The 15,377-nt window shown below is 40.8% G+C and overlaps 1 protein-coding gene and 1 pseudogene across 6 annotated transcripts in view; one reads left to right on the forward strand and one right to left on the reverse strand.

The window, feature by feature from the left end:
• Window positions 1–1,520: 1,520 nt before the first annotated feature.
• LOC138442969 (UPF0488 protein C8orf33 homolog pseudogene) lies at window positions 1,521–3,604 on the reverse strand (annotated as a pseudogene).
• A 4,492-nt stretch (window positions 3,605–8,096) lies between these two features.
• The window catches only part of WDR19 (WD repeat domain 19), a 124,934-nt gene continuing 117,653 nt past the window's right edge, over window positions 8,097–15,377 (forward strand). For all 6 annotated transcript variants that reach the window (XM_069593861.1, XM_069593859.1, XM_069593860.1 and 3 more), the window contains exons 1-3: window positions 8,097–8,211; window positions 13,614–13,705; window positions 14,003–14,068. In XM_069593861.1, coding sequence (XP_069449962.1) covers window positions 8,206–8,211; window positions 13,614–13,705; window positions 14,003–14,068 — 164 coding nt within the window. In that variant the 5' untranslated portion in view covers window positions 8,097–8,205. The remainder of the gene's footprint in view (window positions 8,212–13,613; window positions 13,706–14,002; window positions 14,069–15,377) is intronic.

Here is a 15,377-nt window from a genome sequence, read left to right on the forward strand (position 1 = left end):
TTTATCGAGCCCATCTTTGCATGAAATGTTCCCTTGGTATCTCTAATTTTCTTGAAGAGATCTCTAGTCTTTTCTATTCTGTTGTTTTCCTCTATTTCTTTGTATTGATCACTGAAGAAGGCTTTCTTATCTCTCCTTGCTATTCTTTGGAACTCTGCATTCAGATGCTTATATCTTTCCTTTTCTCCTTGGCTTTTCGCTTCTCTTCTTTTCACAGCTATTTGTAAGGCCTCCCCAGACAGCCATTTTGCTTTTTTGCATTTCTTTTCCATGGGGATGGTCTTGATCCCTGTCTCCTGTACAATGTCATGAACCTCATTCCATAGTTCATCAGGCACTCTATCTATCAGATCTAGGCCTTTAAATCTATTTCTCACTTCCACTGTATAATCATAAGGGATTTGACTTAGGTCCTACCTGAATGGTCTAGCGGTTTTCCCTACTTTCTTCAATTTCAGTCTGAATTTGGTAATAAGGAGTTCATGATCTGAGCCACAGTCAGCTCCTGGTCTTGTTTTTGTTGACTGTATAGAGTTTCTCCATCTTTGCTGCAGAGAATATAATCAGTCTGATTTCGGTGTTGACCATCTGGTGATGTCCATGTGTAGAGTCTTCTCTTGTGTTGTTGGAAGAGGGTGTTTGCTATGACCAGTGCATTTTCTTGGCAAAACTCTATTAGTCTTTACCCTGCTTCTTTCCGCATTCCAAGGCCAAATTTGCCTGTTACTCCAAGTGTTTCTTGACTTCCTACTTTTGCATTCCAGTCCCCTAGAATGAAAAGGACATCTTTTTTGAGTGTTAGTTCTAAAAGGTCTTGTAGGTATTCATAGAACCGTTCAACTTCAGCTTCTTCAGCGTTACTGGTTGGGGCATAGACTTGGATAACTGTGATATTGAATGGTTTGCCTTGGAGATGAACAGAGATCATTCTGTCGTTTTTGAGACTGCATCCAAGTACTGCATTTCGGACTCTTTTGTTGACCATGATGGCTACTCCATTTCTTCTGAGGGATTCCTGCCCGCAGTAGTAGATATAATGGTCATCTGAGTTAAATTCACCCATTCCAGTCCATTTTAGTTCGCTGATTCCTAGAATGACGACGTTCACTCTTGCCGTCTCCTGTTTGACCACTTCCAATTTACCTTGATTTATGGACCGGACATTCCAGGTTCCTATGCAATATTGCTCTTTACAGCATTGGACCTTGCTTCTATCACCAGTTACATCCACAGCTGGGTATTGTTTTTGCTTTGGCTCCATCCCTTCATTCTTTCTGGAGTTATTTCTCCACTAACCTCCAGTAGCATATTGGGCACCTACTGACCTGGGGAGTTCCTCTTTCAGTATCCTATCATTTTGCCTTTTCATACTGTTGATGGGGTTCTCAAGCTGAAAACCTACAAATGGGGTCCTGGGCTTGTCAGCATCAAACATACAGGTTTCCCATCTGCCCCATAGCATTCCTGGAAAAGTGCCGCACTCCAGAGAAACCCTGCACCACTGCAGAGGTGGGAAGAAGCTAAAAGAAATTAAACCTAAACTCTTCATCATGAGTATCCGAGGTGCACTTGGACCTTCCTTCTGGATAAGGTCTGCAGACCCTTCTGCTCTTCTTTCTGGCAGCCTCGCCTACAGGCTGCACCTGAGCTGAGTACGCAGCAGTCCTGAGAGCCTGCAGGGCCTCGCACCACTCGGCTTCTATCTGAGCCCTGTAGTCCCCGAAGAGCACATCAGCTGCCTCTTCTGGGGCAGGGGGTTCTCTGGCTGCTCAGGGTTCGGATTGCCCCAAGAGCTTGTTCTTTCTGCTTAGGGATGGGTCTCTGCATCTTCAGTCCCAGCTCCAGCTTTTTCCACGCACCAGGCCAGTTCCCGAGCCAGCTGCTCAGCCTGCACTTCTGCGCTTAGGGGGGCTTCCTTGGGGGCCTGCTTTTCTGGGGTCTTCCCACTTCCATTGGCAACAGATGCCCCATTCCAGGTTTTCTTCTTTTGCTTCTTGATCCTTGAGACAGTGTCATGGCATGTAGGGCACCCTGGGCCTGGGGCTGCCGCTGTCTCCCAAGCAGGATGTCCTGGAGCTGCCTTGTGCTGCCACTGGGACTGAGGAGGGCTGGGGTCCCAGGCTTCCCTAGTGATGGGAGTCCATCGCCAACTCCCGGAACTTGCTCAAACTCATGTCCATGCAGTCGGTGGTGCCATCCAACCATCTCATCCTCTGTCGTCCCCTTCTCCTCCTGCCCTCAATCTTTCCCAGCCTCAAGGTCTTTTCCAGTGAGTCAGTTCTTCACATCAGGAGGCCAAAGTATTGGAGTTTCAGCTCAGCGTCAGTCCTTCCAATGAATATTCAGGACTGGTTTCCTTTAGGCTTGACTGGTTTGATCTCCTTGCAGTCCAAGGGGCTTTCAAGAGTCTTCTCCAACACCACAGTTCAAAAGCATCAATTCTTCATCACTCAGCTTTCTTTATAGTCCAACTCACATCCATACATGACTAGTGGAAAAACCATAGCTTTGACTAGATGGACCTTTATTGGCCAAGAAATGTCTCTGCTTTTTAATATGCTGTCTAGGTTGGTCATAGTTTTTCTTCCAAGAAGCAAGCATCTTTTAATTTCATGGCTGCAGTCACCATCTGCAGTGATTTTGGAGCCCAAGAAAATAAAGTCTGTCACTGCTTCCATCATTTCGCCATCTATTTACCATGAAGTGATGGGATTGGATGCCATGATCTTCATTTTTTGAATGTTGAGTTTTAAGCCAACTTCTTCACTCTTCTCTTTCATTTTCATCAAGAGGCTCTTTAGTTCCTCTTTGCTTTCTGCCATAAGGGTGGTGTCATCTGCATATCTGATGTTATTGATATTTCTCCCAGCAATCTTCATTCCAGCTTGTGCTTCATCCAGCCTGGCATCTCGCATGATGTACTCTGCATATAAGCTAAATAAGCAGGGTGACAATATACAGCCTTGATGTTCTCCTTTTCCTATTTGGAACCAGTCTGTCATTCCATGTCCAGTTCTAACTGTTGCTTCCTGACCTGCATACAGGTTTCTCAGGAGGCAGGTCAGGTGGTCTGGTATTCCCATCTCTTTCAGAATTTTCCACAGTTTGTTGTGATCCACATAGTCAAAGGCTTCAGCATAGTCAGTAAAGCAGAAGATGTTTTTCTGGAACTCTCTTGCTTCTTCTATGATCCAACAGATGTTGGCAACTTGACCTCTGGTTCCTTTCCCTTTTCTAAATTCAGCTTGAACATCTGGAAGTTCAAAATTCATGTACTGTTGAAGCCTGGCTTGGAGAATTTTGAGCATTACTTTGCTAGCGTGTGAGATGAGTACAATTGTGCCGTAGTTTGAACATTCTTTGGCATTGCCTTTCTTTGGGATTGGAATGAAAACTGACCTTTTCCAGTCCTGTGGCCACTGCTGAGTTTTCCAAATTTGCTGGCATATTGAGTGTAGCACTCTGACAGCATCATCTTTGAGGGCTTGAAATAGCTCAACTGGGATTCCATCACCTTCACTAGCTTTGTTCATAGTGATGCTTCCTAAGGCCCACTGGACTTCACATTCCAGGATGTCTGGCTCTAGGTGAGTGATTACACCATCGAGATTATCTGAGTCACAAAGATCTTTTTTTTTTTTTTTAATAGTTCTGTGTGGTCTTGCCACTTCTTAATATCTTCTGCTTCTGTTAGGTCCATACCATTTCTATCCTTTATCGTGCCCACCTTTGCATGAAATGTTCCCTTGGTATCTCTGATTTTCTTGAAGAGATCTCTAGTCTTTCCCATTCTATTGTTTTCCTGTATTTCTTTGCACTGATCACTGAGGAAGGCTTTCTTCTCTCTCCATGCTATTCTTTGGAATTCTGCATTCAAATGGGTATATCTTTCCTTTTCTCTTTTGCTTTTTGCTTCTCATCTTTTCTTAGCTATTTGTAAGGCCTCCTCAGACAATAATTTTGCCTTTTTACATTTTTTTTTCCTTTGGGGATGGTCTTGATCACTGCCTCCTGTACAGAGTTATGAACCTCCATACATAGTTCTTCAGGCACTCTATCAGATCTAATCCCTTGTATCTGTTTGTCACTTCCACTGTATCATCTAAAGGGATTTGATTTAAGTCATACCTGAATGGTGTAGTGGTTTTCCCTACTTTGTTCAATTTAAGTTTGAATTTGGCAATAAGGAGTTCATAATCTGAGCCACAGTCAGCTCCTGGTCTTATTTTTACTGACTGTATACAGCTGTTCCATCTTTTCCCAAGTATTATTTTACATAATTTTGTATTCAGGTAAGGATACACATATTTCCAATGCATACAAATACTTCCAGAAGAATACCACAACCAAATATATTTTTACCAGTTTTCAAGTTTCATTATAGATAGGTGAATCTGAGGGCAAGTTTCCTGCTGGTCCAGTGGTTAGGATTCAGAGCTCTCCCTGCCATGGCCAGGGTTCAGTCTCTGGTCATGGAACTAAGATCCTGCAAGCTGAACAGCATAGCCAAAAAAGAAGAAGAAAAGTGAAGTTGATAATTGTCACTGCAATGGCGATCATATTACAATATAAAAATGTATCAAATTAACATGTTGTACACCTTAAATCTACATGACACTCTATGTCAAATATATAACTCCATTTTTTTAAAGGAGAGCTGAGAAAGTTAAGTACATAACCTAAGTTACTAAGAGGTTGTTGTTTGGTTCACATTGTTTATATCTTCCCCTGTGCCTCATTACCTCTAAATATCCTTTCATTCACATATTGAAATTCTGCCTATTCTGTTACCCTAAGGAGAAAAACAGAATAATAAAAAACAAGAAACTAGGCATTAATTAGGCCCCCTGCTTTGTGTAAAATAATAATACCAAATGTTCCTTGCAGCTTAAAAATAAATTGACAATTGACTTTTCAGAAGGCATATACTTGGGAAAAAATTGTTGCTTTGTAACACCATGAAAAAGAATACAGAGGATTTAGGAAACAAATTTAGAGAACAGTGGTCTCAGTGTAATCCAGAGGGGCATCATCAGCATCACCTGGGAATGTGTTAGACTTGGAAATCCTCCAAAACACCCAAGGACAACTAATCAAAGACTGGTGGTGGGGCCAAGCAATCTATGTTTCAGCAGGCTCCCAAGGTAGTTCAAACACCCGCTAAACCTCTCAAATACACAGTAAAGTTATAGAACCAATGATCTAAATGATTCAGCCTCAAAAGTTGTAGAAAGGAGCTGAAAAAATTGATTTACTTCAGTTCAGTTCAGTCGATCAGTCGTGTCCGACTCTTTGCGACCCCATAAATCGCAGCACACCAGGCCTCCCTGTCCATCACCATCTCCCAGAGTTCACTCAGACTCACGTCCATTGAGTCCGTGATGCCATCCAGCCATCTCATCCTCTGTCGTCCCCTTCTCCTCCTGCCCCCAATCCCTCCCAGCATCAGAGTCTTTTCCAATGAGTCAGCTCTTCGCATGAGGTAGCCAAAGTACTGGAGCTTCAGCTTTAGCATCATTTCTTCCAAAGAAATCCCAGGGTTGATCTCCTTGCAGTCCAAGGGACTCTCAAGAGGCTTCTCCAACACCACAGTTCAAACGCATCAATTCTTCAGCGCTCAGCCTTCTTCACAGTCCAACTCTCACATCCATACATGACCACAGGAAAAACCATAGCCTTGACTAGATGGACCTTAGTCAGCAAAGTAATGTCTCTGCTTTTGAATATACTATCTAGGTTGGTCATAACTTTTCTTCCAAGGAGTAAGCATCTTTTAATTTCATGGCTGCAGTCACCATCTGCAGTGATTTTGGAGCCCCCAAAATAAAGTCTGACACTGTTTCTACTGTTTCCCCATCTATTTCCCATGAAGTGATGGGACCGGATGCCATGATCTTCGTTTTCTGAATGTTGAGCTTTAAGCCAACTTTTTCACTCTCCTCTTTCACTTTCATCAAGATGCTTTTTAGCTCCTCTTCATTTTCTGCCACAAGGGTAGTGTCATCTGCATATCTGAGGTTATTGATATTTCTCGTGGCAATCTTGATTCCAGCTTGTGTTTCTTCCAGTCCAGCATTTCTCATGATGTACTCTGCATATAAGGTAAATAAGCAGTGTGACAATATACAGCCTTGACATACTCCTTTTCCTATTTGGAACCAGTCTGTGTGGCATAGTCAATAAAGCAGAAATAGATGTTTTTCTGGAACTCTCTTGCTTTTTCCATGATCCAGCGGATGTTGGCAATTTGATCTCTGGTTCCTCTGCCTTTTCTAAAACCAGCTTCAACATCAGGGAGTTCACCGTTCACGTATTGCTGAAGCCTGGCTTGGAGAATTTTGAGCATTACTTCACTAGCATGTGAGATGAGTACAATTGTGCGGTAGTTTGAGCATTCTTTGGCATTGCCTTTCTTTGGAATTGGAATGAAAACTGACCTTTTCCAGTCCTGTGGCCACTGCTGAGTTTTCCAAATTTGCTGGCATATTGAGTGCAGCACTTTCACAGCGTCATCTTTCAGGATTTGAAACAGCTCAACTGGAATTCCGTCACCTCCACTAGCCTTGTTCCTAATGATGCTTTCTACTTAGTAGGGGAAAATTAAAACCTCTTTTATTAGGATTGTATGCTCTATTACTCAGTACTATCAGGTCAGTTTATTTCTCTTCCTTGTTTAAAAAGACAGAAAAGTTACAGTACAAGCAGGCAGATCTTTTTATTCGACAGACACTCCCAAGACATGGGAGTAGGCCATGGTCATAATGATCCCTCTTGGCCTCTCCCTTTTTATACTTCCTGTCTCTTCCTTTTGGTTGTGCCCTGTACAAAGTAGGCCTTGTACCCACCACCAGTCAAGAAAGGGAATGCAAACAGGCATACACTCAAGGTCAATTGGCACCTGCAAGTTATGTAACAGCAGGCTCTGTTGTGCATGTCTTCCCATAATTCAGTCTGTTATAATCAGATATATATGTGTGTGCGTGTAATATTTATGAACCCTTAATTGGCTCCTAGTTGCCTAAGGTTACTTGAGGAAGCCCCTGTGGTTAGGTTGTACCCACTGTGTGCCTAGGGCACATGTGCAGGAGTTAGAAAAGTCTCTGTGGTTATTTCTATAGCATCTGTGAATTTTCCTGAGTGTGTCTGGGAGGGGTTTTAGAGATCAGCTTGCATCCTTTTTGGCTAGGCCACTCCTTGTTGCACATGCCTAACTTGCTACCTAACAGTACTAACCACTCTAAAAAATGTGCTTTATTATTTGACCTAAATAACTGTGTCAAATACACATATATCATAAACACAAAGTAAAACTCGTATACACAGGGACAAAAACTAGAGAGAAATATAGCACCCTAATTAATACATTGATGTGAGACTTCATGTTTCTTTTCTCTTTTTAACTAATTTAATTCTCCCATATCGGCTAAACATAATACATACAAATTCGTAAGCTTTTCTCCTGTTAATTGGCCTTCTGTCAGTTTAATTCTCAGCCCCTAAAATTAAGTTTCTCCCTCTTAACATTCCCTAAATCTAAGAAGTCCCATTCACTCTGTTTTAATTATTATCAATACAAAAACAATTTCCGAATTTCTACTTCTCTAACCTTTTTCTCTTTCACCCAATCACCTATTTAAGACATCTCCGTTTAAATGTGTGGGTCTTGCAGCCAAATTTAAATATCTGAAGACACAAACATATTCCCAGCCAAAATCAGCCTCCAAATTGAATATCCTTTGAACAGCTGCAGTGTGAGCTCTTTGCGTGAACTGTGTATGAGTACTGCCCCACGAATCAACTCCCGCCTCTTCTTATACAACACTCAGCTCCTTGAAGTTCTCAGCGTCTCTACTCGCCACCACTGATTTCTTTGTAGTCAGGGCCTAAATTTACGCCGGCGGCTTCCACATCTCACAGAACTCTCCGGTGTCATCCAATCAGGGCCCAAGCAGAAAGCCAAAGCTCAGCAACGCCTCACGACGTTCAACTACTCAGGGCCTTGCTTCGCTGGCATCACGTGACTCAAGTCCCCGCCTCCCGCCCACTCCCTCCGTGGTTGTTTGGGGGCACCGCCCTTCAGCTGGCGCCCGCTGATTGGTTATTGCTCGCGCGGTCTCCTGGGTGACGGGAACGCGGTGGCTTTCTTGATGAAGACCGGGTGCGCTTGCGCACTTGTTAGATCGCGCGGCTGCTGGATCTTTTGAGATGAAGGTAAATAACTTACAAACCCGGGGGTGCGGGAAGATGCGACCACTGGCCAGTCCCTTAAACTCTCCGAGAGTCACTTTGAGGATAGAGGCTTGTGACCTTCCTTCCTTCTCCCGAGTGCTTGAGAAATGGGGAAGGGAGCGGGGTGACCAGGGAGAGCAGAGGCGAAGTTGAAGAAATAAGGGCAAAGGAAGGAAAAATTGAAGAGAAGGCGGGGAGGGAGGCCTCTCATTTCTGGGACCGCGGACGGAGTTGGTGCGTTTTGGCCACCCCTCCACTGCTGGAAATGAGCAGACTGGATCTGAAGAGACTCCGAATTCGCCCCAATTCACACGGCGGGCAGAACGAGTTTGGGGAAAAAAGCGTTTGGAGGATCCTTGTGAAGTTGGCTCGTTCGAGTGTCAGGAGCTGCCTCATTTCTTGCAGCTAAACACCTGGCAAGCCTCGCAGCTGTTCAGCTCCTTAAAATGAGTGAAAAGCTCCGAAAGAATCTCAAATTGTATTGGCTGTGACTGGCGCAATTTACAGATCACCTGCTGACGGTGTATATTATTCACGGGGAAATCTGCATGCACGGGTCTCATTCTCTAGAGCGTCGTCCTTTGCATGCACCATTTTTAGGATTGGGCTTCTTATGAACCCCATTCCCGGGTCACTGGCTACAGCTCATTCACCCATCGCCTTACCAAACAGCACCCCCGCCCCGCTCCTAGTGCCCCCTACTCCCCAACCCCCCACCTCCCCACCGCCCCCCCCCCACCACACACAGGCCCTGATCTGGCATAGAAATGGAAAGCTTAATTTTTTTCATTGTTTTGTACATTTTCGTGGCTATAGTGGAAATTGGAGTTGACCTGTAATCTTAACTCACATTTCTAAAGCTCTTCGCCATTTACGAAATACTTGTAGCTCAGTTGGTAAAGAAAATGCCTACAGTGCGGGATACCTGCATTCGATTCCTGGGTTGGGAAGATCCCGTGGAGAAGGAAATGGCAGCCCACTCCAGTATTCTTGCCTGAAGAATCCCATGGACTGTAGCCTGCCAGGCTCCTCTGTCCATGGGGTCGCAAAAGTCCTACACGACTTAAGGACTAAACCATCGGTGTAAGGAGATATTGTTATTCCTGGTTTACAGTTGAGAATTCTGTGCTTGAGGCCATTTAATAGACCTGCTTTAAGCCCTACAGCTAATAAGTGAAAAGCAAAATCTAGAGTTCCCTGGTGATATTCCTTTCTTTCACTGTCAAGGGCCCAGGTTAGTTACCTGATTAGGGAACTAGGATCCCACAAGCCATGTGGGTGGCCAAAAAACAATTGTATTAAAAAATAAAGATTGAAAAAAAAAATCGAAAGAAAAAAAAAAAAGCAAAGTCTAAGGGTTCGTTTTCTGGTTGTGAAGCTAGCACCCTTTTATGGGGTGTTGTATGTGTATAGAGCACCTGTCGACCTCCTTCGAAGAAAAATAGTATGTAAAATCACAACCAGAGGAGATCTACCAAGAAGCTAGTGACATTCAAATTTAGGGCACCCTCACTTGCATATAGGGGTTCCAGGGCAATGTGGTCATAAAATCGCAAAAGTAAAATGCTTTTACGCTTTTTTTTTTTTAAAGGGTGTCCTCTTGCTCCACACAACTTGGATGCACCTGTGATTATAGGCACCTCTGTTTTCAATAGAGGTGGATTTGATCATCTTTTTAACGTAGTAATTGCCGGTGATTGGTATACAATTTAGACCATTGGAAGAGTTTTGTGTTACCATTGAGACTGTCACACCACCTGCAATTGTATCTAAACTTCACTTGCCTCAATATAGGCATCATTGTTTAATTTTTAATTTAACCTAATGTTAAAATGTAAATTCATTCATTCAAACTCTTATGGTCCTAGATGTTTTGTATCAACACTGTTTAATATAAATATAATGTAAGCCAATGTACTTTAAAATATTTAGTAGCCACATTAAAATGTTTTTAAAGAAACAGGTAAGGTTACCTTTCATAATATATTTTGTTTTACCCAGTATATCCAAAACATTATCATTTCAACATGGAATCAGTATGAAAAATTATCAGTAAAGATAGTTTGCCTTCTTTCCTGTATTGTCTTTGTTTTTTTTAATATAAATTTATTAATTTTAATTGGAAGCTAATTACTTTACAGTACTGTATTGGTTTTGCCATACATTGACATGAATCCACCACGGGGGTACACGTGTTCCCCATCCTGAACCCCCCTCCCCCCTCCCTTCCCATACCATCCCTCTGGGTCATCCCAGTGCACCAACCCTGAGCATCCTGTATCATGCATAGAACCTGGACTGGTGATTCATTTCACATATGATAATATACATGTTTCAGTGCCATTCTCCCAAATCATCCCACCCTCGCCCTCTCTCACAGAGTCCAAAAGACTTCTGTGCATCTGTATCTCTTTTGCTGTCTCGCATGCAGGGTTATCATTACCATCTTTCTAAATTCCATATATATGTGTTAGTATATTGTATTGGTGTTTTTCTTTCTGGCTTACTTCACTCCGTATAATAGGCTCAAATGTATTCTTTTTAATGGCTGAGTAATACTCCATTGTGTATATGTACCACAGCTTTCCTATCCATTCATCTGCTGATGGACATCTAGGTTGCTTCCATGTCCTGGCTATTATAAACAGTGCTGCGATGAACATTGGGGTACATGTTGTCTCTTTCAATTCTGGTTTCCTCAGTGTGTATGCCCAGCAGTGGGATTGCTGGGTCATATGGCAGTTCTATTTTCAGTTTTTAAAGGAATCTCAAAACTGTTCTCCATAGTGGCTGTACTAGTTTGCATTCCCACCAATAGTATAAGAGAGTTCTCTTTTCTCCACACCCTCTCCAGCATTTATTGCTTGTAAACTTTTGGATCGCAGCCATTCTGACTGGCGTGAAATGGTACCTCATTGTGGTTTTGATTTGCATTTCTCTGATAATGAGTGATGTTGAGCATCTTTTCATGTGTTTGTTAGCCATCTGTATGTCTTCTTTGGAGAAATGTCTATTTAGTTCTTTGGCCTATTTTTTGATTGGGTCGTTTATTTTTCTGGAATTGAGCTGCATAAGTTGCTTGTATATTTTTGAGATTAGTTGGTTGTCAGTTGCTTCATTCGCTATTATTTCCTCCCATTCTGAAGGCTGTCTTTTCGCCTTGCTTATAGTTTCCTTTGTTGTGCAGAAACTTTTAATTTTAATTAGGTCCCATTTGTTTATTTTTGCTTTTATTTCAAATATTCTGGGAGGTGGGTCATAGAGGATCCTGCTGTGATTTATGTCGGAGAGTGTTTTGCCTATGTTTTCCTCTAGGAGTTTTATAGTTTCTGGTCTTACGTTTAGATCTTTAATCCATTTTGAGTTTATTTTTGTGTATGGTGTTAGAAAGTGTTCTAGTTTCATTCTTTTACAAGTGGTTGACCAGTTTTCCCAGCACCACTTGGTAAAGAGATTGTCTTTTCTCCATTGTATATTCTTGCCTCCTTTGTCAAAGATAAGGTGTCCATAGGTGCGTGGATTTATCTCTGGGCTTTCTGTTTTGTTCCATTGATGTATATTTCTGTCTTTGTGCCAGTACCATACTGTCTTGATGACTGTGGCTTTGTAGTAGAGCCTGAAGTCAGGCAGGTTGATTCCTCCAGTTACATTCTTCTTTCTCAAGATTGCTTTGGCTATTCGAGGTTTTCTGTATTCTATACACATTGTGAAATTTATTTGTTCTAGCTCTGTGACAAATACCATTGGTAGCTTGATAGGGATTGCATTGAATCTATAGATTGCTTTGGGTAATATACTCATTTTCACTATATTGATTCTTCCAATCCATGAACACGGTATATTTCTCCATCTATTAGTGTCCTCTTTGACTTCTTTCCCCGGTGAGTGTTTTATAGTTTTCTATATATAAGTCTTTTGTTTCTTTAGGTAGATATATTCCTAAGTATTTTCGTTGCAGTGGTGAATGGAACTGTTTCCTTAATTTCTCTTTCTATTTTCTCATTATTAGTGTATAGGAATGCAAGGGATTTCTGTTTGTTGATTTTATATCCTGCAACTTTACTATATTCATTGATAAGCTCTAGTAATTTTCTGGTGTAGTCTTTAGGGTTTTCTGTATAGAGGATCATGTCATCTGCAAACAGTGAGAGTTTTACTTCTTTTCCAATTTGTATCCCTTTTATTTCTTTTTCTGCTCTGATTGCTGTGGCCAAAACTATGTTGAATAGTAGTGGTGAAAGTGGGCACCCTTGTCTTGTTCCTGACTTTAGGGGAAATGCTTTCAATTTTTCAGGATAATGTTTGCTGTGGGTTTGTCATATATAGCTGTATTGTCTTTGAACATCTAAATTTGGACTACCTGTATTTCAAGTCCTCAATAAAATTCCAAGTACACATGTGGTTTGTGGCTTCTATATCAGATGTGCTCAGTGGTATTTGACCCTTTGGAACTTAAAGGACTTGAACCCTCTCCAGGCTCCTCTGTCCATGGGTTTCTCCAGGCAAGAATACCTGAGAGGGCTGCCATTTCCTCCAGGGGATCTTCCCGACCCAGGGATCGAACCTGGGTTTCCTGCATTGCAGGCAGATTCTTTATCACTGAGCCACCTGGGAAGCCCTCCATATTGTATACACAGTTCTTTGTTGTCTAAGTGAAAAGAATGATTTTTCAGTTGAAAAATTATCCACCCAATAGCCAAATTAAACACTTAACGATAAAGTGTATCTAATGGAGAAAGGAGAAAAAATACATTTTAAGGAGGTATAGATATTTTGCATTTCTGTCATGGTTAAGGTTTTTTAATAGCAACTTTATTAAATTTAATCTCCCCAAATCCATGCTATTAATAATTAGCTAAGTTCCCTGATAGCTCAGTTGGTTAAGAATCCACCTGCAATGCAAGAGACCTGGGTTCAGTCCTTGGGTGGGGAAGATCTGCTGGAGAAAGGATAGGCTACCTGCTCCAGTATTCTGGCCTGGAGAATCCCCATGGATTGTAGTCTGTGGAGTTGCAAAGAGTTGGACACGACTGAGTGACTTTTACAAATTCAAGTTTAAATTTTTTAATTTTTTAATAGTTATAAAACACTAAATCATAAATTTTTATAAAATTACCATTTAGAAACATTCAAAAGCAAAAAGTTTTATAGTAAATGCTCCTGTGTATGTTGAGGTCTGTACTTGACCAGCCAGATTATGGTTATTTGGTTGGTTGGTTGGTTAATTGGTCATTTTATTTGTTACATTGTTGACTTCTTTGAGGTAAACTCTAGCATAAGCCTTCACCATCCTGGATCCTACTGTTTTCATTATTATGTTTTGACATCTTTTCTGACCAACTGTTAATGTTTTAAAATATAAAAATTATGTTGTGCTTTTTTAGCGTGTTTTCTCACTACTAGAAAAGACTTGGCTTGGCACACCAATACAGTTTACCTGGCAGAAAACATCAGGAAACTATCTTGCAGTAACAGGGTAAGAAAACACTGATTGTTAGTAAATCATCCTGACTCCACATGGTTGTATGCCCACCAAACCACACCATCTGTTCAGTAGCAATTCTTGAATGATGGTTGCATGGTGAGATAAGTAATATATTAATTTCCATTAATATCACAATTCATAGAACCTTTTCCCTAGTGATAACTTTTTACATACAAATTATGAAACTATCATGAGAAAATATAGAAATCACTTGAATGTATAAGAAAACTCTTTAGATACATAAGAAGTAAAATTTAAATCATATCTTTTTGTTCTAATTGGTTTTAGAGCTGATCATATTGTGAAAATCTTTGATCGCCATGGTCAAAAAAGAAGTGAAATCAACTTATCTGGGTAAGTGCAGAGGTAGATCAAAAAATTTTTCAAACTTTGTGGCCTAAAAGATAAAAAAGCACTGTCTTAAAACTTATAATCAAGTAGAATTTTATAACCTATGTCTAACCTGTGTCTCTTCTTTTGCTTTCTCCATTTCCAAAGAGATTTAGTTTTGTATACTATAAGCAGTTAATGAAATAGGTATGTAGCATATGAATTAAGAGTTTAATACATTCATTGGCAGATAAGCTTTAAGGCAGAATTGTAAATGAGTCTATGTGAAAGAATTCTTATTTAATTATAAACAAGCCTTAGTGTATATATTTGCAGGTAAGCCCTTACTGATGTAGTATTTCCTCTCTAATATAAATTGGGAAATAGTTACTTTCCACACTTTTTTTATCCTTTTTAAGGAAGTCATTCTAGATTACAGTAAGCATAACATAAGCATTTTTAATAATTCAGTGTGATCATTACCTGTATTAGTTATCTTACCCATAGTCTTAGTGACTATGATGATGTTTGCATAAGACCTAAGTGGTCTTAAGCTGCCAGGCTTTTGAAATTCACATCAGCTTTCTGTAGTTTATCAGCCACCATCTTTGCAAATTAAGTGGCTCTTCTTATCTCACACCCACCTAATGCCACCATTTTAGCATTTCGTATTGCTTTCTTAATTGTTGCTTCTGGTTTCTATATTCTGGGGAACAGAGGGCAAGCTAGTTATAATTATGTTTAAAATAAAGTGAAAGGCACTTAGTCAAAAACTTCTTTGATTAAGTTGTATGAGCTTTATTGCATAATCTCTGCAACATCGCTTTTGGTTATGCAATGTCCTTATTTTTTTGCTTCTGAGCTCTTTGCTGTATTCAACATAGCTCAATTAGACTGACAAAAGATCACCAGATAAACAAAATGCTATTATATGTTGTCTTTAATGATTTTATTAAGAATTTGAAAACCTCCCTCTTCCATACCTCTCAAAATCTGTGAAAATACTATAGAAAATATAAGATCCCAAAACCTATTTTAACAGTTTGAAGAATAAAATAACTGAAGTGATTCCCAGGTCTCAAATGGAAAGCTGAGTGTTGCTTCAGGGGCCCTCAAAGTCTGAGATCTGAGCTAGAGCTGATGTAATAATAATAGGAATAAAGTGCACAGTAAATGTAATGCACTGGAATTATCCAGAATCCATCTCCCAACCCTGAGTCCATGGAAAAATTGTCTTCCACAGAAGGCCAAAAAAGGTTGGGGACCACTGGGCTGGTGCCCAAAAACAGTCTCCAAATGAAAAACAGAATCAGAAGGAAGAAAAGGTTAATCT

This window comes from Ovis canadensis, chromosome 6 (assembly GCF_042477335.2).
Source record: "Ovis canadensis isolate MfBH-ARS-UI-01 breed Bighorn chromosome 6, ARS-UI_OviCan_v2, whole genome shotgun sequence".
In the NCBI taxonomy this organism is placed as follows: domain Eukaryota; kingdom Metazoa; phylum Chordata; class Mammalia; order Artiodactyla; family Bovidae; genus Ovis; species Ovis canadensis.